This window comes from Podarcis melisellensis (assembly GCF_964234715.1).
Source record: "Podarcis melisellensis genome assembly, chromosome: 13".
Lineage (NCBI taxonomy): Eukaryota > Metazoa > Chordata > Lepidosauria > Squamata > Lacertidae > Podarcis > Podarcis melisellensis.
The window spans coordinates 7,737,740-7,764,827 of record NC_138545.1 but is presented as its reverse complement, the minus strand read 5'-3'; the positions used below and the strand labels follow the sequence as shown (position 1 = coordinate 7,764,827).

The following is a 27,088-nucleotide window of genomic DNA, read 5'->3' as shown; positions in this document are numbered from 1 at the left end:
ATAACAGCATTACAATATTGGCTGTTTTATTTTCAGTTCTTTTCCTAATGTGGCTGCAGGGATCTGTTTTAAATGAAGGGGTTCCCAGCAACCAGTCTTCTCAACCCCAGTCCGGTTCTTCAAGCTGCAATGCATGGAGTCAGGACACAGGATGTGGGCTTGTATACAGGGGTGCCATCTTGTCCTCAGGATTGTGGGTGCCCACAGCCGTAACATGGAGGTGCAACATCATAGGCACACGCCTGCACATAGCTCATTGACTTTGTTGGTGCCCAGTCCCTGCAAATTACATTATTGTGGGTGCCCAAGCACCCACGGCCCCCTGGAGTTGACTCCTATCCTTGTATATTGTGATAGGAATTTTATGGTCCTAGATATATGGTAATGTTCATAACTGTACGTACATAGATCAGCATAGAGTGTGGGCTGCAGGGAGAAACTTATCCAAATTTCCTTATGTAAAACTTGGAACCATTGAGGGAAATCACCTTTAATGTGTCTTTTGCTCCAGGGGCTACTTAAGACAAAAGGGTTAAGTACTGGACCATCTAAAGTAAAGAGGCTGCAAAGTTTCAAATCTAACATGCCAAATTCTTTTCACAGGTAAATATCAAAGCACTCTGTGATGGCCTGGGATTCCGATTCAGAGGCTGAACCAGAGGAATCCCAGCCTGCACAGGAGTCCCCGCCTCCAGGGCCGGCTGAATTGGGGCAGGGCTTGGATTCTGAAGCGCCTGCACCTATGTTAGATCCTCAGGAGCAGGCATCAGGTGATCCCACTCTGGCTCCAGGAGCGGTTGAGGACTCAGTGCCTGCAGGTGAGTCTCCCCCTGGGCCCAGTAACCCTTTAGCCTCTCCTGATCTGCAGAGACTCAGGGCAGAGAGGCGAAGGGAACTGGTTGCTCCCAGGAGGAGTGCTCGCCTTAAGGCCAAGAGAGGCAGGTCTCCTGGGGGCCGCGACCGCCCCTAGCCTCAGAATAGATAAAGGCTAGTTGGCCCGGTCCCAGGTTGTGGGAGCAACATCGTTGTTGAGTTCCTGTTCCTGCCTGGACCCAGACCTGACTCTCCAGTGCTCCTGTTCCCCGCCCGGCTTCCTGTTTCGGACCTCGACCCGCTCCTTGTGGACTGATTTCCAGGCTAGTGACTCCGGACCGGACTTTGACTACGCCTATGGTAACCTGCCCCCCGGGATCAGCACAGTTTGCTCCCACCACCCCGCACTCCCCCTTCGCTGGGGTGCGTTCGGGAAAAGCCAGAAGCCATGGCCGACCAAGCAGCTGCCCTGGTGGCATTGGCCCAGGAGAACCAGGCCTTGACCCACACCGTGCAGCAGCTCAGCGATGTGGTCACGGCACTTCAGCAGCGGTTGGACGCCCTACCGGCTCCTGGGGCCGACGCCCCGGCTCCTGGCAAGTACCCAGTGGCTTTGCCAGAGAAATTTGATGGGGACCCGGCCAGCTTCCCCATGTTCCTTGCCCAGGCCAAGTTGTATATTCAAGGGAGAGCTCGGAACTTCCCTGATGACCGCACCAAGGTACACTTTTTGATTAGTTTGTTAAAGGACCAGGCGGCCAAATGGGTGTTGCCGCTGCTCAGGCAAGACTCCCCCTTGCTGATAGACTATATGGGGTTTTGCAATCTTTTGGAGGCCGCGTTTGGTAACCCCCAGAAGGGGAGTCAAGCTAACTGGGCAATCAGGCGGTTGAAACAGGGCAAGTCCACTGTGGCCGCATACACCACGGAATTCCAGCTGCTGGCACAGGACTTGACCTGGAATGACTCTGCTCTTCGGGACCAGTATCTCGAGGGGCTTTCAGACGAGATACTGGACCAGCTGGCCACAATGAAACGCCCCACCACGCTAGACGCCCTCATTCAACGGAGTCTGCAAATAGACGATCGGCTGGAGGACCGTCGCCAGGCCCGGGGCCGCCGGCACTTCCAGTTCTCGGCGCCAGTTTCTACTAGCAGCTCCACGGCCACAGCCGAGTCATCGGAGGAGCCTATGCAGCTTGGGGCAGTGCGGCCACGCCTCTCCCCCGCGGAGAAGGTGCGGCGTCGGGAGGGGAATCTATGCCTCTACTGTGGCGGAAGCGGACACTACACCCGGTCCTGTCCTGAGAAACGCCAGCCACAGGGAAACCGCCAACCCCCAGTAGCTGATGGCCCTGGCTACCTGGGGTCCCAAACAGCGCAGAATGGGGCCGCACCAATTGAATTGCAACACCTTATGGTTCCGGTACGTCTATACCCTCCAGGTGGGCCCTGGATCCTTACCCATGCTCTGGTGGATTCGGGGGCAACCCGCTCCTATATGGACGCTGCTTTTGCTGCCCATCATCGGGTGCCACTTCAGAACAAGCCAGAACCGGTACAGGTGGAGGCAATCGACGGACGGCTCCTGCGTTCAGGTGCCGTTACTCAGGAGACCCAGCCCTTGGTCCTGTGTCTCCAGCAGCACCGGGAGATGTGAACTTTGGACATTGCCTCCATGCCCCAGTTCCCCCTGGTGCTTGGGATGGACTGGCTGGAGGCTCACAATGTGCAGATTGACTGGGTCAAACAGACTGTGCACTTCCCAGACCCAAGCTCCCACGCCCAAACCGAGATGCTAGCAGCTGCGCCCTCTGAGGAGGCTGCATCTATGCTCCCCGTTGAGTACTGGGACTATCACGACGTGTTCGAGGAACGGGGGGCAGACCAGCTGCCGCCACATCGCTCTTTTGACTGCGGCATAGACCTCCAGCCCGGAGCGCCTCTACCAGTGAGTCGCTTATACTCTCTTACAGAGCCAGAGCGCGAGGCTTTGCAAGACTTCTTGCGCAAGAACCTGGAGCGTGGTTTCATTAGGCCTTCTACCTCGCCCACCACTGCGCCAGTGCTCTTTGTTAAGAAGAAGTGTGGGGAGCTCCGCCTTTGCCATGATTATCGGGCCCTGAACAAAATTACCATCCCAGACCGGTACCCCTTGCCCCTTATTTTGGAGTTGCTGGAGCGGGTGCAAGGGGCGCAGGTGTTCACCAAGCTAGACCTCAGGGGGGCCTACAATTTGATTCGGATCCGAGCCTGTGATGAGTGGAAGACAGCATTCGGGACCCGGTACGGACAGTTCGAATACCTGGTGATGCCCTTCGGTTTGTGCAACGCGCCCGCTGTGTTCCAACGGTACATTAACCATGTGTTCCAGGACTTGCTAGACAAGTACGTGGTGGTGTACTTGGATGACATTCTGGTCTTCTCCCGTGACCCGGCTCGCCACGAGGATCATGTCCGGACCGTGCTGCAGCGCTTGCGAGAGCACCGCCTGTATGCAAAGCTCAGCAAGTGTGAGTTCCATCAGCGGTCAGTGGACTTCCTTGGTCACCGACTCTCTCCAGATGGGGTGCAGATGGATCCTGGAAAGGTGGCAGTGGTTCGGGAATGGGCGGCACCTCGGAACTGCAAGGACCTACAGTGGTTCCTGGGGTTCGCCAACTATTACCGGACCTTCATTGCGGATTACGCTCATCGCACCACCCCATTGACCCGGCTACTGCGCCCCAAGACGCCGTTTTCCTGGGACAAGGAGGCAGAGGAGGCCTTTCAGGGGTTGAAGGCCTGTTTCCAGAGAGCGCTGATCTTGCAACACCCTGATCCCTCTCGACCCTTTGTGGTAGAGACCGATGCCTCCAGTACGGCTCTCGGTGCCGTCTAGTCTCAGCAGTAAGGAACCTGATGCGCCACTCCTACCCTGCGCCTACTATTCCCGCCAGCTCCTTCCAGCGGAGCGTAACTATACCGTGTGGGAGTGGGAACTACTGGCCATCAAGGTGGCCTTTGAGGTCTGGCGCCACCATCTTGAGGGGGCACGACACCCGGTGGAAGTGAGAACCGACCACCGGAACCTGGAGTACCTCCAGACCACCCACAATCTAAACCAAAGGCAGATCCGGTGGGCGTTGTTCTTTTCCCGGTTCCAGTTCCGGATCCGCTACATCCCGAGTTCCCAAAACCAGAAGGCGGATGCCCTGTCCCAGAAACCCGAAGACAACGCAGACACGGTACAGCAAGCAGCACCTACCACGATCCTGCCACCAGCGGCTTTCCTGGCCACCCAGGAGGTGGAACCACTGCAGGCTCGGGTGCTGCAACAGCAGCGGGTCGATGCTTGGGCCCAGGAACGACTCCGGGAACTGGCCGAAGGGTCATTCCCTCAGTATCCAGGGCTGGTCTTGCATCAGGGCCTTCTGCTGCACCACGGTCACCTATACATCCCGCCTGGGCCACTGCGGACTGAGGTTCTCCGGATGACCCATGATGCCCCAGCCGCGGGACACTTTGGACGGTATCGGACCACCCATCTGGTAAGCCGTGAGTTTTGCTGGCCCCGCATGAAGGCTGACGTGGCTCGCTACGTCGCTGGTTGTGATGTCTGCCGGCGGGCCAAGGGCCCATCCGGGCGACCCCCCGGCCTTCTTCAGCCATTGCCAGTTTCACCACGTCCTTGGCATACGGTTTCTCTGGACTTTGTAGTGGACTTACCCCCGTCTCGTGGCTATACCTGCCTCCTAGTTTTCTCCGACCATTTTACTAAGATGGTGCACTGTGCTCCCTGCCCATCCGTACCCTCAGCTAAGGAAACCACTCAGCTGTACCTCCAGCATGTCTTCCGCCTGCATGGCCTACCTGAACGTGTGGTGTCCGACCGGGGCATTCAGTTCTGGCGAGCTTTGCACCAGGCCCTCGGGACAGAGGTCTGTCTCTCATCAGCCTACCACCCACAGACCGATGGCCAGACGGAACGGGCAAACGCAGTGTTGGAGCAGTACCTCCGGTGTTACTGCAGCTACCAGCAGGATGACTGGGTCGACCACCTAGCATTGGCGGAGTTCGCTTACAACAACGCGGTGAATGCGTCCACCCAGCAGACCCCATTCCAGGCCAGTTACGGTTTTCATCCATGATTGTTTCCGGATGTGCTGCCGGCATCCGCGGTCCCTGCGGTGACAGAGTGGCTCCAGGAGCTCCAGTCCCAACAACAGCTATTGATGGAGCAACTGCGCCAGGCCAAGGAGGCGTACAAGGCCCAGGCCGACTGCCACCGCCAGGTGGGGCCGGAACTCCATGTCGGTGACCTAGTATGGCTCTCCACTCGCCACCTCCACCCCTCTCGACCTTCGCGGAAGCTGGACGCCTGTTTCACCGGCCCGTTTCCTATCGTGGACCAGGTCTCGCCTGTGGCATTCCGTCTCCGGTTGCCCGCAACCCTGAAGGTTCACCCGGTATTCCACAGGTCCCTTCTGAGTCTGGTGGCCCCACCCAATGAGTTCCACCCGGACCATCCCCGACCGCAGCCAGTTTTGGTTCAGGGGGAGCCTGAGTACGAGGTGGAACGCATTCTGGACTCCCGATACCGCAGGGGAAAGCTGCAGTATCTCATAGACTGGAAGGGATATGGACCGGAGGACCGTTCCTGGGAACCAGCAGCCAACGTCCACGCGCCTGCTTGCCTCTGAGATTTCCATGCGGCGTACCCCAGCAAGCTGGGTCCAGACCCTCGATTGAGGGGGGGGCTTGGGAGGGGGGATGGTGTGATGGCCTGGGATTCCGATTCAGAGGCTGAACCAGAGGAATCCCAGCCTGCACAGGAGTCCCCGCCTCCAGGGCCGGCTGAATTGGGGCAGGGCTTGGATTCTGAAGCGCCTACACCTGTGTTAGATCCTCAGGAGCAGGCATCAGGTGATCCCACTCTGGCTCCAGGAGTGGTTGAGGACTCAGTGCCTGCAGGTGAGTCTCCCCTTGGACCCAGTAACCCTTTAGCCTCTCCTGATCTGCAGAGACTCAGGGCAGAGAGGCAAAGGGAACTGGTTGCTCCCAGGAGGAGTGCTTGCCTTAAGGCCAAGAGAGGCGAGTCTCCTGGGGGCCGGGACCGCCCCTAGCCTCAGAATAGATAAAGGCTAGTCGGCCCAGTCCCAGGTTGTGGGAGCAACATCGTTGTTGAGTTCCTGACCGGACCCAGACCTGACTCTCCAGTGCTCCTGTTCCCCGCCCGGCTTACTCTTTCGGACCTCGCCCCGCTCCTTGTGGACTGATTTCCAGGCTAGTGACTCCGGACCGGACTTTGACTACGCCTATGGTAACCTGCCCCCCGGGATCAGCACACACTCCCACTGTGAGTTCCTCTCTTGAGTAGTTCGCCTCCCCAATGGGATTTAAATTTTATAACAGGTTTTGTTGTGTGTGTGTGTATTCCTATGCATTTTAGGAACAGCATTTCCTGACAGACTTCTCACATGAAATAATTTCCCCTTTTAACAGGATATGGGAACCTCTAACAAAGTGCCCTTTGAGGGGATGCAATCAGTGATTTAAATACTCTATAAAAAGTAATTGCATTTGTATTTCTTTTCCCTTACAGCCAAACAGTCTTTCTGTTCTGCGAAAGAAGTCTGAATCCCTGCTATATTACTTGACTTCCCTCTATCTCTTTGTGGCTTTGACACCTTTTTAAGGTTACAAACGATCTGTTTTCATTTATTTAATCAGTTTTTCCATGAATTAATTGAAGCACAACCAAACATATTTCTTATTAATTCTCTCATTGTGGCTAGTTCAAGGTACTTGCACAACTTTAAATTGCCATTCATATTTTCTTGGTATTAACTCATTTCCCAGTATTTTGCTATTAACATTCTAGCGGATGTTGTCACATCAAGAAACACTCTTTTATTTTCATTTGGGATGTTAGAATGCCAAAACAGATTACTTCAGGTTTCTTTAAAATTGTGTGTCTTTGCATTTATTTATTTTTGGTTCCTTTTTTAAATCATTTTTATTTGATTTTACAAATATAATACTAAATACATATCCATATACAGAGATTTCTCTGAATCTTAAGACTTCCCTCCATCCCCTCCATGGGTCCTATTGTCAACATTTTCAACTGCATATTATTTTGTAATCTATATTTTGTATCCATCTGCATTAGCCATAGTGTTTGTTACATTACAAGTGAGATTAAAATCCTGCTAATGTTCTCATCTGCTTACAGTGGTCTCCTAAATAAATTATAATTTTTCCCCATTCTTTAAAAAAGGTTTTGTCCTCTTGGTTCCTGAGCTTTCCTTTTATTTAAATAATAATTTTTATTGTTATACATTTTATAAAATTCCATCCAATTTTTTGTTTAAACCCGCCTACAACAAATCTTAGTTATTTTTTGACTTCCTTCAGCGTCTCTGACAATCATCCGTGGTTATACCTTTAATACACATTCCCTTTTTTCGTATTGCCATTTTCCCACCTTACTCCCATTATTTCTAATAAACAATACTTGTTTTCTTTTTTTACAGTGCCTCTTTAAATCCCACTAGCGTTGTATTCACGCCACATATATTTTTCAGATAATCCACAAATTTTCCCCAGTCTTCGATGAACTTTTGATCTTTGGTATATCTGATTTTCCCAGTTAATTTATCCAGTTCTGCATAGTCTGTCATTTTTAGTCTCCATTCTTCTATCGTCGGTATTTCCTCTTGTTTCCACTTCTGGGCTAACAGGATTCTGGCTGCCGTTACCGCATACTAGAAAAGCTTACAGTCCTTTCTTCTGATGTCCTTTCCTACCATACCTAAGAGAAAAGCTTCGGGTTTTTTCACAAAAGTATATCTTAACATTTTTTTCAACTCATTATATATCATTTCCCAAAAACTTTTCACTTTCTTGCATTCCCACCACTGATGGAAGAATGTCCCTTCCTTATCTTTACACTTCCAACATTTGTTATCAACCTTATACATCTTTGCTAATTTTACAGGTGTCATATACCATCTATAAAACATTTTCATCACATTCTCCTTCAGTGTAGTACAAGCCGTAAATTTTAAATGCTCTTTCCACAGTTTTTCCCAATCTTCAAATTGAATATTGTACCCAAAATCCTTTGCCCACTGTATCATTACCGATTTAACCTCTTCATCTTTCGTATTCCATTCCAGCAGTATCTTATACATTTTTGACAAAGTTTTATACTCATTATTTATAATGTCCTTTTGGAAACTTGATTCTTTTTCCACATAACCTTTTTCCTTCAAATCTTTTTTAAATATTTCATTTACCTGGTAATGATGCAACCAATCATAAACTAAATCTTTAACTTGTTCATATGGCTTCAATTTCCATTTTCCTCCCTCATTAATTATCAATTCCCCATAGGTGGCCTCTTGGCTGTCACCCAAATTCCCAAATACTTAACCTTTTTCACCACCTCTATCTCTGTTCGTTGTTGCATTAATTCAATCATATTTGGATCCATATTTTTTACAATCATTTTTGTCTTTCTTTTATTCAGTCTGAATCCTGCCACCGTTCCAAATTTGTCCATCTCATCCAATACCTCCTCAATGCTTTCTATTGGTTCTTCCATAGTCAGTACCAAATCGTCGGCAAAGGCTTTAACTTTGTACTCGTTTTGACCTACTGTTACCCCCTTTATTTTCTTGTTTTGTCTGATTGCATTTAAAAAGACTTCCAGAACCGTTATAAATAACAATGGCGAAAGTGGACAACCTTGTCTTGTTCCTTTAGATATTTTTATATCTTCAGTGATAACATTATTCACTATTAATTGTGCTCTTTGTTCTGTATAGATTGCCTTTATGCCATTGAAAAACTCTTGACCAACCTCCATATGTTCCAAGTTTTTCAACATAAATTCCCAAATTATGTTGTCGAAGGCCTTTTCTGCGTCCACAAACATTAAAGTCGCTGGTTTGTCACACCTATCAGACAGATATTCTATGACATTAATTATATTTCTTATATTATCTCTCAATTGTCTGCCTGGTAGGAAACCTGGTTGATCTTATTTTTGGTTCCTCATAGGTTGTTGTGAGTGTGTGTGTGTTTTACTTTGGGGAAATGTCCATCACATGCTGAAAGTCATTTTCATCAAGTTCTTTTAGCACATGCTGAATTTTAAGCCTTTTCCCATTGTTTTCCCATTTTTTTCAGTCCAGTAGTAATCTGTGTGGTTTTTGATAATATATTTGTATTATTTAATAATAATTCTTTTCTAAATCTGATGTCTTTGTGTCAAGTCCGTTTTCATCTGACTGGTAATCTAATTTTTTGCTTTCTTTTTTATTTTTTAACCTTTGTTGTATTTTTACAGTTCTCTTTCTATACATGTGAAGTAATTTTTTATTTAATAATATAAAAAAAACAACTAAGTGAAGGAAAGCAAACAAACTTAGCAGTAATTATAAGAGTAATTATATGGAAATGTGATAAAATTATTGAAATGAATAAGATGCTTAACGCGCTGGGATTTTATTATTTGCAGCTAACCAAGATAACTCAAGGAGATTTTCTTTGGAGGGGGGCTTTTGCTCCTTCCTTTTTCTAAGTCTGTCTTTTAAGTCCCCCAAACCCTGCCCCCTTACAGGATATCACTTCTACAGATGGAAAAGCAGCAACAACCCCTCAACTCAGTTCTTCGCCATCACAAGATTATTACCTGCAACAACAGGCACCAGAGTTTTCAAAGTGCCCACAGCTATCTCTTTCAAAGGATATAGACTGACGGGGGAGTGGGGCTGACAAAGGGGGGTGGAGTTAAATTGCAAGGACATTTTTTCACTTTTGAACCTCAAGACTCTGTGCTCCAGGATTGAAAAGATATATACATAGAAGATCACAATTGTCTCAAGATATGCAACTGATATTTAATTAGTTTGTTGTGTATTATGTATTATTATGTAGGAATGTTGAAATGTGTTTGACAGTGTGTTATTCCCACAAAGGGGGGACCCAATTATTGTGTGTTCTGTAATTGTTTTTATGTTTAATGTATACTGTCTTATCGCGTACACCCCAATGGAGGATTCTCATGCATTTTATGCTTTCTAATAGATCAGGCTATTGTGTAGTCCAATGTTTAGATTAGATCAATTTATAACCACATTTCACTATCCCACCGGGAACTCTGCCAACCTTCCCTATCCATTTTAAAATGTGCTAAACCTCGTTTTACCAAGGACAAGCTTCTGGATCCCTAAAACCACCAGATACATAAAGGTGTTTATGCTTTGGTTTAGCAGGAATGATCCCTTATAGAGTTAAATTGACTTATTTGGACAAGTACCCTTTTTAAGAATGGCTTTGTTTTAACAGATTGGTTTGAAAAGTTGAGAACCATGGGCATATATAAATTCAAATTGGACTCAGTTTCAATTGGCCAAGTGTATCCAGGCTGCAATTAGCTTTTTGGTCCTTTAAGAGCAAGTGAGCAACTTCCCATGAGTGCAAGACCAGATCCTATAATAATAAAATCCCATAGAATGGCCAAGGCAAAGACATCTCTCTCATGACATGCCCAAACCTGTGCCAGCTATGGTGAGTGCCAGGCAACATGGTCAATGAAAGCCCCGAGGGGATTCACCAGGATGTGTTGCTGTACCACTATGCCAGTGTGAGACTGCAGAAGAGCTAGCTTGACACCTGAGAACACACACACAAAATGGTGGAGGACAAAGCAAACTGCATTTTTAGTGGGCCTTCCTGCTAAATGTAAAGCATAGACCACTATTGAAAAAATGTTTCTCCCAAAAGCTAGAATGCCACAAGTAATTTAGTAACAAAACACAACATATGTTTTTTTATATGATATATTTACACAAAGGCATCCATTTACAACATACAATGTTATTATTTGTGGGGCAAAATTTTTAAAGAAAAATTCTAGCCTCAAAGGGGGGACATTGTGATAGGAATTTTATGGTCCTAGATATATGGTAATGTTCATAACTGCACGTGCATAGATCAGCACAGGAAGACTGACCTGAAGCCATTTTTTATTCCTAAACTGAGCAAATGTTTCTCTGCATGGTCAAAGTGGAAAAACCTCCCTATTGTCTTTTCCTTCACAAACCCTCTCTTAAGGGTATGCCTGTGTTTGAATAGGGTGTGAGCCTGTGACATGGCCCAGGAACTAAATATTTATCACTATTTATCACTATTTATCACTACGGAAGAATGGCCAGGCTCCTCAGGCAATCCAATCAAGTAACCTGCCAGACAGAAAATAAACAAGCGACAGGAGAAAAACAACATGCAAATGTTATATTTTAGACCACCTTTTCTGTGATGTATCTGAGGGGTGGTCTTAGGTTACACCCCTTCTGTGATGTATATATAATGTTTCTGGGAGTGGTCTTGATCTACAGGATGGGAATTACAAAAGTCTTTATAAGCCCTTGTACAGCATTTTTGTGGGTCCTCCTCCTTTCCTGCATGAGAGGGGAGCACCCTGTTGCAACAGATCAATAAAGATCAAGATTATTAGCTGCTTTGCTTCTCGATATTCTCTGGTTGGCCTCTGTTATGTAAGGACTCTATATGGGCTCTTGGATACCCCATAAGGGGAAAGGGCATATTTTTATTTACAACAATATTTCCTTCTCATTCATGATCTTGTGTCTTGCTGGTGCTATTGTGATACACCACACAGGGCCATACCTATGTATTTTTACAGGTTTCCAATTAGCGTCATTTTTTGGATTTGAGCCAGAACACAATTCTGCCATATTTGTTGGTTGAGAAGAAGGGAAGGAGGAGATTTGTGCAATTTTTTTCAGCAGGAGGGAAATGCCAGTGAAATAGAGGATCTTGTTGGCTGTAGCGGAAGCAGACGGAGGGAGGGGTTACCAGCTGACTGCAGAATCTACACAGAAGTGGGCTTTTGTGCTACACTGGTGGATGGCCGTGGCCTGGGAACATGGCTCTAGAGTAGAACTTGGTTCAAAGGACAGCAGCCACGTGAAGACAAACAGGATTGAAGTGACACTCTGGGGGTCATGGAAAGCAGGGCAGGGAACATTGCAATATCACATGCTGCTGATTGTAGCAGCTGCCAGAGGGCAGGCGAAGAGGAGGAGAGATTGCCACCAGCAAGGCCCAGCCCTGTGTGTGATGCGCTACCTCTGAGGGGCAGGCGGAGGGTAGGGCCGGCCTGGGTGGGATGAAAGGAGGACTGGAGCATGTTTAATGTTTAATACAGTGTACTCTGCCTCCCCATTTTATCCTCAAAAACCCTGGTGAGGTGGGTTATGTGGATAGAAAGTGACTAGCCAAAAGCATTCTAGTGAACTTCATGGTTATGTGCTAAACACACTTTGCTTCTACAATAATCAAACTTCAACATGATTTTGCAGGGAGATTAATCCGTTCCCCACTTCTTTCCAGAACACACCCACCACCTCAATCAAGTGATCACATCAAGAGATATCTGTGAGTTTGCTCTCTTTTATTTAGCCTTAGGCTACATAATTACATGGATAGTATTGAATCTGAGATAGACTGAGGAGGGAAAACTGGGATAGGTTGAGAAAGGGGTGTGTGATGGGACGATGAGCTGCTTGTGCGTAAAATGCAAGTCCCTCAGAGTTTGATCAGGTTTTCAAACCTCTGCCTGTGACGGAGCCCCTCCAGCATGGCTGCGTCAATCACTAGTAGAATCCGAAAGTGGCTGCTTTCGGAATCGTTTCCAACATAAAAGCTCTTTAACGGAAACACGTCGTCTGGCCTCTCGGCGTGACAGTTTCCGGCGAGGTGTGGGTGTCCCTATAGGAGGTCCTGAGACCTCCCCACTGTTTTCGCTGGAAGCGTCTCTGAGCCATCCCTCCGACTCACTTTCCCTTGGAGTTCTTGCTCGCCCTCTACTGGTTCCCTCTTCCGCTGCTACTCCTCTCTCAACCTCAGTGAGCCTTTGCGCCCCCGGCGCTTTAGATGGCAGTTCCCTGACATCCACCTCCCCTCCAGGGCCCCCTTCACCCCCTCCCGTCTCCTCCCCTACTGGCGGTGAGGAGGTAAAACCCCTGAAAGAACCTCCTTCGTCTTCCGACGTCGCGAACACTTCCCTCCACTTGTTGCTGTTCCTACTCTCTCGGTAATCTTCGTCATCGGAGTCCACTCCCTCTTCCAACTCCGACTCCGCGAACCCTTCCATTTCCTCTTCCTCATCGGTGGTGCCGAAATACTCCCTCCTAAACCTTGCTATCGGCTGAGGTTTCCTCGGGAACCTTTGGTGGAACGTTTCTGTTAAAACCTCGTCATTGACTTCCTCTGCATTCACCCAGGTGTTTTCTGACTCCGGTTCCCCTTCCCACGCCACCAAATACTCCACCTGATTTCCCTTCCACCTGGAATCGAGGATTTCCGCTACATGGTTGCGGCGTTCCCTCTCTTCCAAGGCTGGTCCCCTGACGTACTCCCCTTCACGTCCCCCCCTGTATGGTGACAGTAACGACCTGTGGAACACTGGGTGCAATTTCATGTGGTTGGGTAATCGGAGTTTGAAAGCTACCGGGTTGACCTGCTGAATGACCTCAAAGGGTCCCAATCTTCTGGGCCTCAATTTCTTACAACCCCCTTTGAACGGCAACCCTTGGGTTGACAACCACACTTGATCCCCCACCCTTATGGTTTCACCTTCCCTTCTGTTCTTGTCTGCCTGCTTCTTATATTGTGCCTTAGCCCTTTCTAAGTTGAGCTGGAGCTGATGATGGATCGCTTCCATCTCTTCTACAAAATGTTCAGCCGCTGGGACGCTCCATCTCTCCCCTCCTTCCCCTGGAAATGCCCTGGGGTGACACCCGTAATTAGCCAAAAAGGGACTCATCCCTGTGGACACATTCTCCGCATTATTGTAGGCAAATTCTGCCAACGCCAACTTTTCGACCCAATCGTTCTCTCTGTCATTGACATAACACCTCAGATATTGTTGAAGAATGCCATTTGCTCTTTCCGCCTGCCCGTTGGTTTCAGGGTGCCGGGCAGTTGAAAAATTGACTTCCACGTGCAGCAAGCTCATGAGCTTCCTCCAGAACCTGGAAGTAAATTGTTTGCCGCGATCTGAGATCACCCTCAAGGGAGCCCCGTGCAACCTAAAGATGTGTTCTACAAACAACTTCGCTGTTTCTTCCGCTGTGACTGCATGTGAGCATGCTACAAAGTGGCACATCTTAGTTAACAGGTCTACTACTACCATGATGGCTGTTTTCCCCTTGGACTTTGGCAGATCCGTCATAAAATCTATTGATATCGCTTCCCAAGGCCGTTCTGGTGTGGGTAATGGTTCTAATAACCCTGCCGGCGCCCTTCTTTCCCCTTTGGCTCGCTGACATTGGTCACACCCTCTTACATACTCCCTTACATCTTCCCTCACCTTAGGCCACCAAAATTCCCTGGTAACCAACCACATGGTCTTGTGTTGTCCAAAATGTCCCGCCGTGGGGCTATCATGCAACTGCTTGAGTACTCTCCCCCTCAATTCACCTTCGGGTATATACAGTGCCCCTTTGTAATACAATGCCCCATTTCTTTCCTCAAAACCTCCGGGGCTCTCGCCCTCCCCCCTGAGACCTCTGAGCTTATCCTGGGCATATTCATCATTTTCCGTTTCCTCTACCAGTTCTCGTTGCCCCACCAGCGCCGCCCCACACACCCAGCGGTCCTCAGGGATGACATGTCTCTCTTCGATCACCCCCTCCCCTTCCCAATACTCTGGTTTGCGTGAGAGCGCGTCCGCCCTGACGTTTTCTGGGCCTGGCACATAACAAATTTCAAAGTTGAATTTGGAGAATTCCTGTGCCCATCTCACTTGTCGTTGGTTGAGCACTCGAGCTGTTCTCCAATACTCTAAATTCTTGTGGTCGGTGCACACTTGCACCTTGTGTTGTGCCCCAATTAATAAATGTCTCCACCTCCGGAATGCTTCGTGAATGGCAAGTAGTTCCCTGTCATACACCGTGTAATTCCTCTCGGATTTATTCAGCTTCCGCGAGAAGAAGGCACACGGTCTCCACTCCGACGCACTCCTCCCCGGTTGAAGAAGGACCGCCCCTACCGCCCGGTCGGATGCATCGGTTTCCACTCTCATGGGTTTTCGTAAATCCACATGCAGAAGTTGTTCTTCCGAGGCGAAAGCCCTTTTCAGTTCTTCAAAGGCTCGATCCGCCTCTACCGTCCAAACAAATTTCTTCTTGCTGCTGAGGCAGTCGGTGATGGGCGCCGTCAAGTGGGCAAAGTTCTTGATGAACTTCCGATAAAAGTTCCCAAACCCCAAGAATCTTTGCACGTCCTTCTTGGTCTTCGGTGTCTTCCATTCCAGTACCGCTTGGACCTTGCCTGGATCCATGGCCAATCCCTTGTCTGACAAGCGGTACCCCAGGAATTCCACCTCCTTGGTATGAAACTGGCACTTCTCCAGTTTCACCCACAGCTGGTTGGCTTGCAGCCTGCCCAACACTTCTCGAACGTCCCTCACATGCTGTTCCTCATCTTCCGAATACACCAACACGTCGTCTAAAAAGGCCACACAATTCTTGTAGAGCAAAGGTCCCAGAACGTGGTTTATAAAAGCTTGAAAACACGCGGAGCCCCCTTGTAGACCGAAGGGCATAACGAGGTATTCAAAGGCTCCCAAAGGGGTAAACATGGTGGTCTTCCATTCATCTCCCTTCCTTATGCGTATCAGATTGTACGCCCCCCGCAGGTCCAGCTTTGTAAAAATCTTTCCCTTCCTTACTCTGGTCAAAATGTCATCAATTCGGGGCATAGGGAAAGCCAGGGGCTCCGACACTGCATTGAGGGCCCTAAAGTCACACACCAGTCTCGGTTTGTCTGTGTTCTTTTTGTCCACAAAAAACACTGGGCTGCCCCCCACCGCTCGGGACTCTCTGATGAAACCTCGCTTCAGGTTTTTGTCAATGAACTCCCTCAGCTCCTGCATCTCCCTGTCTGACATGGCGTACAGCTTGCCTACTGGGAGTTGGGCCCCAGGGAGTAGGTTGATTTGACAGTCAAAGGGTCTATGCGGTGGCAGTTTGTCTGCTTCCCTTTCGCTGAATACGTTGCTCAGATCTGCGTATTGCGGGGGCACCTTCCCTTTGTCCATTACTTCCATCCCGGCTAGGGTGACTCTGTCTCCTCCCGAAACCTTCCCCTCCTTGCAGTGTTCTAGGCAATGCGCTGACCCAAAGGAGACCACCCTCTGATGCCAGCCCACTAGCGGATCGTGTAGCGCCAGCCAGCTCATCCCCAAAATGATGGGCGCTCCTCCCAGGATGGCCACATTAAACGCTATCTGTTCGGTGTGCCTTGCCACCCTCATTATCATCGGGACAGTCTGTTGGCTAACTTCTCCCCCCAACAGCTCTCTGCCGTCAATCGTAGTCACCTGCAAGGGGTTACTTAAAGGGATGGTCTGTATCTGGTGCTCAGCTGCAAACTCCTTACTCATGAAATTACAGGAGCTGCCTGAATCCAAAAGCGCCTTGATCTTTAGTGGGTGTCCGTTTGGCAGTTCTAGTAACACCTCTATCACTAAAGCGGGTCTGGGAGGTTCCGGCATGGGCACTTTCACTGCTCTTTGGCCTGGCTGCTGTGCCCCGACGGTGGCAGCCAGGCGTTGGCTTTTACTTGCTCCTTGCCTTCCTCTTCCTTTCCCCCAACAGCTCCTGCCATCCCTTGCCATTCCTTTCTTTGTGGGCAGACTCTGGCAAAGTGCCCTGGCTGTTGGCAGAGATAACATCTCTTGGCGCTCCTTCCCTCCTTCTTCCGCCCTTCACTGGGATTTGAAACTGCGCGCGCCCGCGCTGTTCCAACTTCCATCGGCTCTGCCGGCGGGAAAGGTGGCTCTGGAATGTCTGGAATGCGGAACTCCCTCCAACGGTCTCCTTTCCCTTCCCGCTTTTCCAAAGCCCTCGCCTCCTGGCGCGCTCCTATGCACAGCGCAGATTTGGTTAACTGATCCATAGACTCCGCCCTGGGCCCCCGGGAAAGCTCATCTTTGACGGTTGAAGAAAGCCCCTCTTCGAAAAGCATTTGGATGGGCTCCGCCGATAGGTCCCACCCCAATTTATGAATCAGCATAGTAAACTCAGTCCAGTACTCACGGACAGATCTGCTTCCTTGCTGGCAAGCCATTAACTGCCTTCGCACCACCCCCTGCTCAATATCGCTGGAAAACATCAGGTCCATGGCACGAAAAAACTTCCTCGTGTCCTTTAGGATCTCATTATTCGCTGCCATCAGGGGTCTAACCCAATCCTTCGCCCCGGATTCGAGATGGCCAATCACAAAAGCCACTCGCGATTCCTCGTCGGGGAAGTCATCAAACTGCAAGTTTAGAGCGTATTGCATCTCTGTTCTAAAGGCATGATAGTTCCTGGGATCCCCCCCGAATTTCTGCACCAATCCTGGCACCTTTCTGGCGAGCGGGGTGGTTTTCTCCTTTCCCTTTTCTGCATCCTGAGCCCTCCTCTCCTCAAGCCTCGCCGTTTGCAGCGCCAACTGGATCTCCAACGCCCTGTACCTTTCTTCCAGGCTTGGACCCCCTCCAGCTGCTCCTGCTCCTCCGGTTCCGGCTGGGTTGCTCATGATGCTTCTCCCTGCACAAGCTGGCTTTCGGTGACTTTCGGATTGCTGTGATGGGACGATGAGCTGCTTGTGCGTAAAATGCAAGTCCCTCAGAGTTTGATCAGGTTTTCAAACCTCTGCCTGTGACGGAGCCCCTCCAGCATGGCTGCGTCAATCACTAGTAGAATCCGAAAGTGGCTGCTTTCGGAATCGTTTCCAACATAAAAGCTCTTTAACGGAAACACGTCGTCTGGCCTCTCGGCGTGACAGTTTCCGGTGAGGTGTGGGTGTCCCTATAGGAGGTCCTGAGACCTCCCCACTGTTTTCGCTGGAAGCGTCTCTGAGCCATCCCTCCGACTCACTTTCCCTTGGAGTTCTTGCTCGCCCTCTACTGGTTCCCTCTTCCGCTGCTACTCCTCTCTCAACCTCAGTGAGCCTTTGCGCCCCCGGCGCTTTAGATGGCAGTTCCCTGACAGGGTGCATCACTTTTCACCCTGGGATTTCTCCCATGATCCTAGGAGGCCAGTGATTAGCCCTTTACCATTTGAGTGCTGTTCCTCAACCCCACCCCCAAAGCAAATCTGTTAATTCCTTTTTTGAGATCTGATAATGACTCTCCACTGTTCTTTGCAGCATTATAATAATAAGTAGCAGGTGGCTAAAATATCCCTATAGGAACTGCACTCTGGGAAGGAACAGTAATCAACATGTTCAAGGGCGGCATTTTGCAACTACCCTTTTAATATTATGTATGAATGGCCTAAGCTTTCTATCATACAATGGCAGAATAAGAATACAGGACATTCCATTTGCTAATCTAAAAAGTGACAGGTGTCCCATGCCCCATTCACCAGAAATTTGCCCCCAGATGGGATGGATACAGTAGGATATGCTTCATCTAGTGTTGATTTGTATCCCACCGTTTCTCCAAAAAACTGAAGTTAGCATACACACTACTACGCCTCTCTATATTATCATTACAGAACCCCTGTGATGTACATTAAGCTGAGAGATATCGAGATTTTATTTATCTGTAGATGAGGCATGGAAATCATTGAATCTGGGATAGGCTGAAGAGAATGATGTAGTATAGGCTGGAGAGCTTGCGATGCTGAGGAAGGGGTGTGCATCATTTTTCACTCTGGGATTTCTCCTCAGGCCTCTGGGTGAGCTTCATGGTGTCATTGATTCAGTGAGAGTAGGAAACTATCACCTGGCTGAAGGCCAAGAGGGAAACCTTGCTGCTGTCCTTCAATACTTGGGTGTTCACATGCTGACCCACAATGCGGGAACTAGACAGAGGGCCTTCTCAGTAGTGGCGCCCGCCCTGTGGAACGCCCTCCCATCAGATGTCAAGGAAATAAACAACTATCTGACTTTTAGAAGACATTTGCAGGCATCCCTGTTTAGGGAGGTTTTTAATGTTTGATGTTTTATTGTACTGTTAATTCTGTTGGGAGCTGCCCAGAATTGCTGGGGAAGCCCAGCCTAATGGGTGGGGTATAAATTATTATTATTATTATTATTATTATTATTATTATTATTCCTCTGAACAGAAACTTCGCTTGTATCGAGCCCTGTGACCAAGCCAGTGAGCATTGTCTGTGTGAGGAGAGACTGAGATTACAGGCAAAACAAAAAATTCCTTCCAGTAGCACCTTAAAGACCAACTAAGTTAGCTCTAGGTATGAGCTTTCGTGTGCATGCACACTTCTTCAGATACACTCAGAGTGTGAGTCTTGCCTACTGTGGGGCGGGGAGAGACTCTGCGTCACTTCAGAGAGTCTTAGTCCTTTGTTCTATTCTGCTTTCATTTTCAGGTGAAGCAGACGTGTCTCACGATGCTCCGTGCTGTGATAGATAATAGCTAGCTTCTGCTGTAAGCTGTAAATAAAGCTGCTTTTAGTTATTAGTACCTCTGTGTGAGACTCTGTTTTTTGCACACTGAAGCACAGAAGACAGCAGCTGCTTTCTTTGGACGCTGCCGGACTGTGCTGTTTCCTCAGAGCATCTGAATGCAGGCTGTGATGCAGAGACCTGGCGCAGCTTTAGAAGCGGGCTGGACGCCAGGCTTATCTGGGCAATAAATCAATCTACAGTCTGTGCTTGCTGAAGGCTGGTTTCTTCGCAGTGCAATAGAAATTGGCATGGGGACTATTCGCCTTGTCTTTTTAAGTTTCCGGTGGGGGTTAGTATGAGACAAAAGGAGAGGCAACAGTTATTAGATTTAGACATACCTGATGGACAGGCAGCATTTAGAAAATGGGGGTCTTGAAAGAAGGACAAGCAGGAGCATCTAGAAAGGGCTATGGTGACATTCTGATGAACACAGGAATTCTTGACAGGGTTATTCTGAAGGGTTTGCCTACCTTCTGTATTTTTCATACATGCTTCACAGCAGCAGCACATTGTCCTTTTGCACTCCTTAAGTGTGTTATTTTAAACATAAAGCAGCTTAGAAATGATTTTAACCTCATTGAATGAAAAAATGCCTTGGATTCAAACCTCTGCTTTCCACCTCGCTCCTTCACTTCTTGCTTTTGTCTGCCATCCGTTCATCTCTACACCCCTGTGATTCTCCTTCTCTCTGACCCTCTTTCCCATGCATATTTTCTTTTCCTCAAATTGTGGAATTATTGAGTTGGAAGGGTCCCAAGGGTCATCTAGTCCAACCCCCTGCAAAGCAGGAATCGCAGCTAGCTACGCAGCTCCTTAATGTGTGGACTGGACCACCAGGGCAAGGATATGAAATCTGCCTCCAACAGAACTGCACCACCTGCTCATCTAAGTCAACTGATGCTGGGTAAACATGATCAACAGGCAGAAGACCCTGGTCAGCAAAATGAATTGTTGTCACTCCACTCACCTTTCGTTTTATAAGAAATGCTCTGCTTGGAGGGGAGAGAGACACAAATATCTGTGCTCGGGAGAGTCTAAACCCTGGTGAGGAAGGATAGGCTAAGAGACAGTGACTAGCCAAAAGCCCCCTCAGTGAACTTCATGGTTATATGCTAAACACACTTTGCTTCTACAATAATCAAACTTCAACACGATTTTGCAGGGAGATTAATCCATTCCCCACTTCTTTCCAGAACCCACCCACCACCTCAATCAAGTGATCACATCATGAGATATCTGTGAGTTTGCTCACTTTTATTCAGCCTTAGGCCAAACATGGATACATGGAAATTATTTAATCTGGGATAGGCTGAAGAGGTTGTGATGCTGAGAATGGGGTGTGCATCATCTTCCACCCTGGGATTTCTCCTCAGGCCTCAGGGTGGGCTCCACGGTGCCTGCTGTGCGGGTAAACGTACAGGAGTATGAAGTGCCATTGTTCCGGTCAGAGTAGGGGATTACCACCTGGCTGAGGGCCAAGAGGGAATCCTTGATGCTGCCCTTCAAGACTCGGGGATTCACATGGTGACCTTCAAGGAGGGCATTCTTCACCCACTGGAGAGAAACTTCACTTGCCTTGGGCCCTATGACCATGCCGGTGAGGATTGTCTGTGCTCGCTGAAGGCTGTTTTCTTTATGGTTGGCGTGATAGAGGTTCTCATGGAGACCCTTTCCTTTGTCTTTTTAAGTTTTGGGGTGGGGAAAGTATGAGAGAAAGAGAGAGGCAAGAGCTATTAAGTTTAGACATAATTGATGGACAACATTTATGACACCATTTAGTGCTGATTATTTTCTGCTGGATTCTCTGACAAACATTTTTAATCTGTAGATAGAGGGTGTAAATCCTTAATGAAAGCTTTAAGGAGCAAAGGGGATTTAACTGAAGTTCTTGTGTGTGTGGACCTGAGTAGGAAGATCTGTGGCACATACATGGGGCTTCCTTGAGCTGGATGAGGACACGGTGGGATAGTGGAGATTCCAGGAATATTTACACAGCTCCTTTCCCCAACATATATAAAGAAAGCGCCCAGCACAAAAAGCATCCCAGCCTTCCCAGAGAAGGTATTGGTGTATAGGCTGGGTTTGAAAACCAAGGTTAGCTAAAAACTTCCCATATCCAATGATACCATCTCTGCACAGTTGCTCCTGGAGCAGCTAACTAGGTACGGAGCTCCTTAAATGTGTGGACTTGGCCACCAGGGCTGGAGGTGGGAATGGTTTTTAATGGGGTGGAAATTATTGTGGGAGACTCCTTGGCCCCTGCAGGGTACACACTCTTTCCTTTCCTTCTCCCATTGTTACCTTCTGATAAAAAGATGCATTTAGTATTGTTCAAGAACGGTGAAAACCTTTCTGCAGAGATAAGAGGAGAATTACTGTTCAGACCTCCACCGGACTCATTCCAGTTTCAAGTTGTGTCTTTAGCCAATACTAGCACTGATATCATGGCAACTGGTGGGGAAAGTCTTATCTCAACAGGCCATAATGGAAAGCAGAAATAAATTTCTAAATTAAGAAGGAAGCAGTCTTGAAATGGTCAGTCCCTGAGAGGATCTTAAGCAATCTGGAAACAATCATCCCACTCCCAAACCATGCTTTTCAAAAGAAAACTAAGTCCCAACTGTGTCGAGAGTTTTTACCTTCAGGTTCAATGACTTTTGTTTGGGACCCACGGAAGGTAAATGCACAGACGTAGTAGTTCGATGCTGCAGCGACTGCTTCTGCAAGGCTGAGGTATGCGGTGCTACCAGTGCGTGCACTTAGGGTGTTGATGGTGTTATCTGATTGGCCACCTGCCTGCCACGTAATCATCATGCCTTCAGGGACAGAGCCAGAGGCAGAACACATCAATATTTCACCTAAGGGAACAAAATAAATAGACAGACAGACAGATGAAATTCATGGTTTTATAATGACATAATATTGCTGTATTTATGGGGGTGGTTTATATTGCTTTACAGTTTTTATGTTGCTTAGTGCACTGTTTAAGATTTAAGCAGCTTAGAAATGATTTAAAAATCAGCAAATGAATAAATGCCGTAGGTTAAAACCTCTGCTTTTCATCTCAGTCCTTCCAGACTTGCTTTTGTCTGCCGTTTGTTCTTTTCTACACCCCTGTGATTTTCCTTCTCTCTGACCCTCTTTCCCATGCATATTCTCTTTTCGTGGAATCATAGAATTCTAGAATTGGAAGGGACCCCAATGCTCATCTAGTTGAACCCCCTGTAATGCATGCTTACTTACTTCATCAAAACATTTCCAGGCATTACTAATATAGGGCATCCTAAAACATATAAAATATATACAAATAAACAGCCATGTAAAATATATAATGATGAGGAATTTCATTGGGATTTCTTCCCGTTAAATAGAGCCATTTAGCCCTGCAAGAGATACTATTAACAAAACCTCAGCCCCCCTTGCAGTTAATTCCGGGTTAATCGGATATTTTCATTGTGCTGTGATGTTAAGGTAAAGGTAAAGGTACCCCTGCCCGTACGGGCCAGTCTTGACAGACTCTGGGGTTGTGCGCCCATCTCACTCAAGAGGCCAGGGGCCAGCGCTGTCCGGAGACACTTCCGGGTCACGTGGCCAGCGTGACATCGCTGCTCTGGCGAGCCGGAGCCGCACACAGAAACGCCGTTTACCTTCCCGCTGGTAAGCGGTCCCTATTTATCTACTTGCACCCGGAGGTGCTTTCGAACTGCTAGGTTGGCAGGCGCTGGGACCGAGCAGCGGGAGCGCACCCCGCCGCAGGGATTCAAACCGCCGACCTTTCGATCGGCAAGTCCTAGGCGCTGAGGCTTTAACCCACAGCGCCACCTGCGTCCCTGCCGTGATGTTAGACTACCCCAAAAAGGGGGGGGTAGCATGCGTTTGCATAGCAGGTTGTAAAATGGACAGTAGAAAAGGATATGTTCTACAGTGTCCGGCACATTCAAAGAACATCCACAATGTCTATCATTTCTGGGGATGTATAAAAATCTGCCCTTGACAAAAGTTGAAGGAAAAAGATTCAGTCGGGCTAAGATAAAGGTCCTGCTTTGGACAGAAATTATTAATTTTGAGATATGTGACCCTGTTATCTCGGGGGAGCAAATTTTATTTACACCTGACTTGAAGTTGTTTCCCCCAATGTACCTTAATCTGGTTTGACTATTGCAATAAATATATTGCTCACTCGAATTATACAAGGGTTTCAAGATCTGATTTGAATACCAATAGATCTGATTTTCCTATGTAAGAGTTAGAACTTCTGGATTTATCAGAGTCCATAAGTAGGTCAGAGAGTAGACTGAAATGTTGGCAACAAAATGGAAATGCAACCAGTATTTTATAGTGCTAGCCCACACCCAATATTCCATCGTGTGTATACCTAGTTCTGCACACATTGTCTCATACATGATTGAACCTGGGAGCCCCAGGAGACGTCTCAAGACGGATGTGAGGGTGATCCGACTGAGACATCTGTCACCTCATTGATCGCCAGGGAATGTCTCTTCTGTCCCCTAAACCTACAAAGACCTCAGCACACAGAAACAGGCGCTTACAAATGTTAATAAAAGGGTATTTTTGGAAAGACTTTGAAATGACTATCCCATTTACTGCTGGCAAATAAGCAGAAAAGTTGGAGGAAGAGAATCCAAGCGTTGTTATTGCTCTGTTTCCAAGGGTGGTTCCAGATGCCCAGATTTCAGGTACATGCATGAGAAGGCTGCAAAGAGGAAGGAAAGAGAAGCAAACTCACCTGTATCAGCCTGGGAAGAAGTCAGTGGCAGGCTGGCCCCGCAAAGGAGTCCCACAAATGGTAAGAAGATCTTGGCCCACATTTTAGGATTCAGTGTGAATGGCATGTGGGCCAACAGGCCTGCTTATATAGCATCCTGGGAGACTTTGGTGAGATATGTTTCCCATCAGTAGCTCCTCCCAGACAATCCAAGAAGAGGCTATTCTGTGAGGTTCTCACAAAGTCCTTCCAGTGTAATTGGGGTTTGTGGGAAATCCTAATAGCTGTGGGGAAGTTCACCTATTGTTCTTATTTAATTCGTATACCATCCTTCATTAGCAGATCACAGGCAGTTCAGAACATCAAAGTACAACATGACATCACAAAAGTCCTTTATTCATGTACAACATCCCTATATGTGGAACTGGCACTATTAGGTGTTGCGGGCTTTTATGCCTCAGTGGCTGCCCTGGCAGGTGGGCTGCTAGTTCTCTTTCAGCAGCAGCAAAGCATCCCCTCTCACCCAAGCAGGCCTCTTATCCTGCCAGCTCCACAGGTGTCATGGGGAACTCTTGGATGGCTACCTGACCATCTGCATTCTGGCTGCTTGGGGACGGCGACCAAGCATGAGGATCTGCAACAGCCACCCACTCGGAGGAAGGGGCAAGCGTCCATTTCCCAACATTATATGGAAACCACCCAGCATCCCAATCTTTCCAGAGAAGGTACAGTGGTGCCTCACAAGACGAAATTAATCCGTTCCACGAGTCTCTTCGTCTTGCGGTTTTTTCATCTTGCGAAGCACAGCTATTAGCGGCTTAGCGGCTATTAACGGCTTAGCGGCTTTAAGAAAAAGGAAACAAACTCGCAAGAACTCGCAAGACGTTTCGTCTTGCGAAGCAAGCCCATAGGGAAATTCGTCTAGCGAAGCGACGCAAAAACCGAAAAACCCTTTCATCTTGTGCATTTTACGTTTTGCGAGGCATTCGTCTTGCGGGGCACCACTGTATTGGCATTTTCAGGTTGCTGCACAGGCTGGGTTTGAAAACCAAGGAGAGCTAAAAACATCCGCCTTGTGGGGATGTTTAGAAGACAGTGGTATCTTGGGTTACATACGCTTCAGGTTACAGACTCCGCTAACCCAGAAATATTACCTCAGGTTAAGAACTTTGCTTCAGTTTGAGAACAGAAATCGTACGGTTGTTGCCGCAGCGCAGCAGCAGCAGGAGGCCCCATTAGCTAAAGTGGTGCTAATAGTTTCAGGTTAAGTACGGACCTCCAGAACAAATTAAGCACTTAACCCGAGGTACCGCTATAATAGGCAAGGAAATATTTGTTAAGTAGTATCCTCCCTTCACTTATGCTAGTGAGTGATGTAGCAGAACAAATCCCCTCTATATTCATAGAAGCTAGTTGGTAGATGTTATGTACTTAGTTGAATAGGATCCATAATGCGGCAGTCTGATTGGTCCTAGAACATTAGAATCCAGAATGCAGGAGTGTGATTGGTCCGCAGGAGCAACCCAACCCAACTCCAGGTGGAAGTGAGTCCGCAACCTGATTGGCCTACAGGAGAATCCTAGAATTAGCCAATAACATGGGGCCCATTGTGTAAATAATAGATATAAAGCAGACGTTTGGGGGGAACTTCCTTTCCTCACTACTATGAGCTGAATAAAGAGCATGAAATCCACACTCGACTCCGAGTATATTTCAGTAGATTTGTTTGAATCTCTACAAGATGACTAATCCAATCTGACTTGCCTAGATGGTTTATTCCTGGTGTCCCCTTTTCTCCCTCTTAAAATACAATAAAGACTCACAAGTCTGTCTTTAAAAGTATAACAATAAGTTTACTCACAAGTTGTTCACAGTACACATCCTAGAAGGCAGGCTTTAAGCTTCAGGTTGCAAACATAGAATGTGGGTTGCATCCTTTGTAAGGATGGGCCCAAGTGCTGCTGGCTGAGAGCCAGCAGACAACAAAATGGTTGCAAGAATGAACTGAGAGTTAACTGAGACAAGATAACTGTGTGACTTGCCCTTTTATAGAATCATGCTAAGTCACTTACAGGGGGAACAGGAAGTTAAACACCCGCCTGACAGTGTCCACTCTATGAAGCAAAGCATGTTGAAACTGACTGTACTGATGTATTACATCCCACACCATATCCCATAACCTCTGCACAGTTACCTAGGTAGCTCCTTAAATGTGTGGAATGGGCCACCAAGGCAAGGATATAAAAATCTGCCTCCAATAGAAGTGCACAGGGGCAGGGTGATGGGGAACTGGCGCTTAGAGCTGCGGAAGGGCAGGAGACTCAGACTGAGCAACTGATGTATTGAGAGAAGTTGGCTCGATGCCACTCTCTGTGGGTTATTGTAAATAAATGGACTATAAATTTGTCGAAGGCTCATTAGTTCTTATCAGAAACTTCCATGCATGCCTGACAAAAACCAAACACAAAAAAAGTATTGCTGTCTGTTCAATATACGATCTATAAACATTTTTAAAACCAAGAGACCCAGATAAATAATCAATTCCATCAATACAATAAAAGTTGTATTGTAAATTTTGAACATAGATTACGACCAAGGGAACCTTATATATAAAGGTACCGTTGAAAGACAATGATTCCTTCAGGTCTAAATTCACATCTTGACCTGAATTCTTATATTTAAAGGTTGTTTAATCAGCTTAATCCCTTTTATGGGCATTTCTATCATAACATTTAGCTAAGCAGTATTTGGCAACATTTCCAGTCTGAATGGTAACTGCATACCTTTAAGGTGTGTTTCAGGAGTAACCAACAGACTTTATTAAGATCAGCGCACCAGAAAATATTTTTTCAGTGAGGCTCCTTTGATAATAATATTGGTGAGCAACAATTATTCATCATTTCAGGTGACCTATCGTATTTTTCGCTCCATTAGACGCAGTTTTTCCACTCCAAAAATTGAGGGGAAATGTGTGTGCGTCCTATGGAGCGAATGCAGGCTTGTGCTATAGCCGCGCGCAACCCCTCCGGCAGGGAGAGGCTGCACGGGGCTATGGCTTCTTTAGCT

At 47.6% G+C, this 27,088-nt stretch overlaps 1 protein-coding gene across 2 annotated transcripts in view; it reads right to left on the bottom strand.

Moving 5' to 3' along the window:
• The window catches only part of LOC309355861 (uncharacterized protein), a 75,663-nt gene that overhangs the window by 11,857 nt on the left and 36,718 nt on the right, over nucleotides 1–27,088 (bottom strand). Inside the window, exons 1-2 of one of the 2 annotated variants that reach the window (XM_081887073.1) lie at nucleotides 24,044–24,231; nucleotides 21,936–22,154 (exon numbers count right to left, since the gene is read on the bottom strand). In XM_081887073.1, coding sequence (XP_081743199.1) covers nucleotides 21,936–22,154; nucleotides 24,044–24,149 — 325 coding nt within the window. In that variant the 5' untranslated portion in view covers nucleotides 24,150–24,231. Of the gene's footprint in view, nucleotides 1–21,935; nucleotides 22,155–24,043; nucleotides 24,232–27,088 lie in introns of those variants that run through there. The other variant, XM_081887074.1, reaches the window with a different exon arrangement.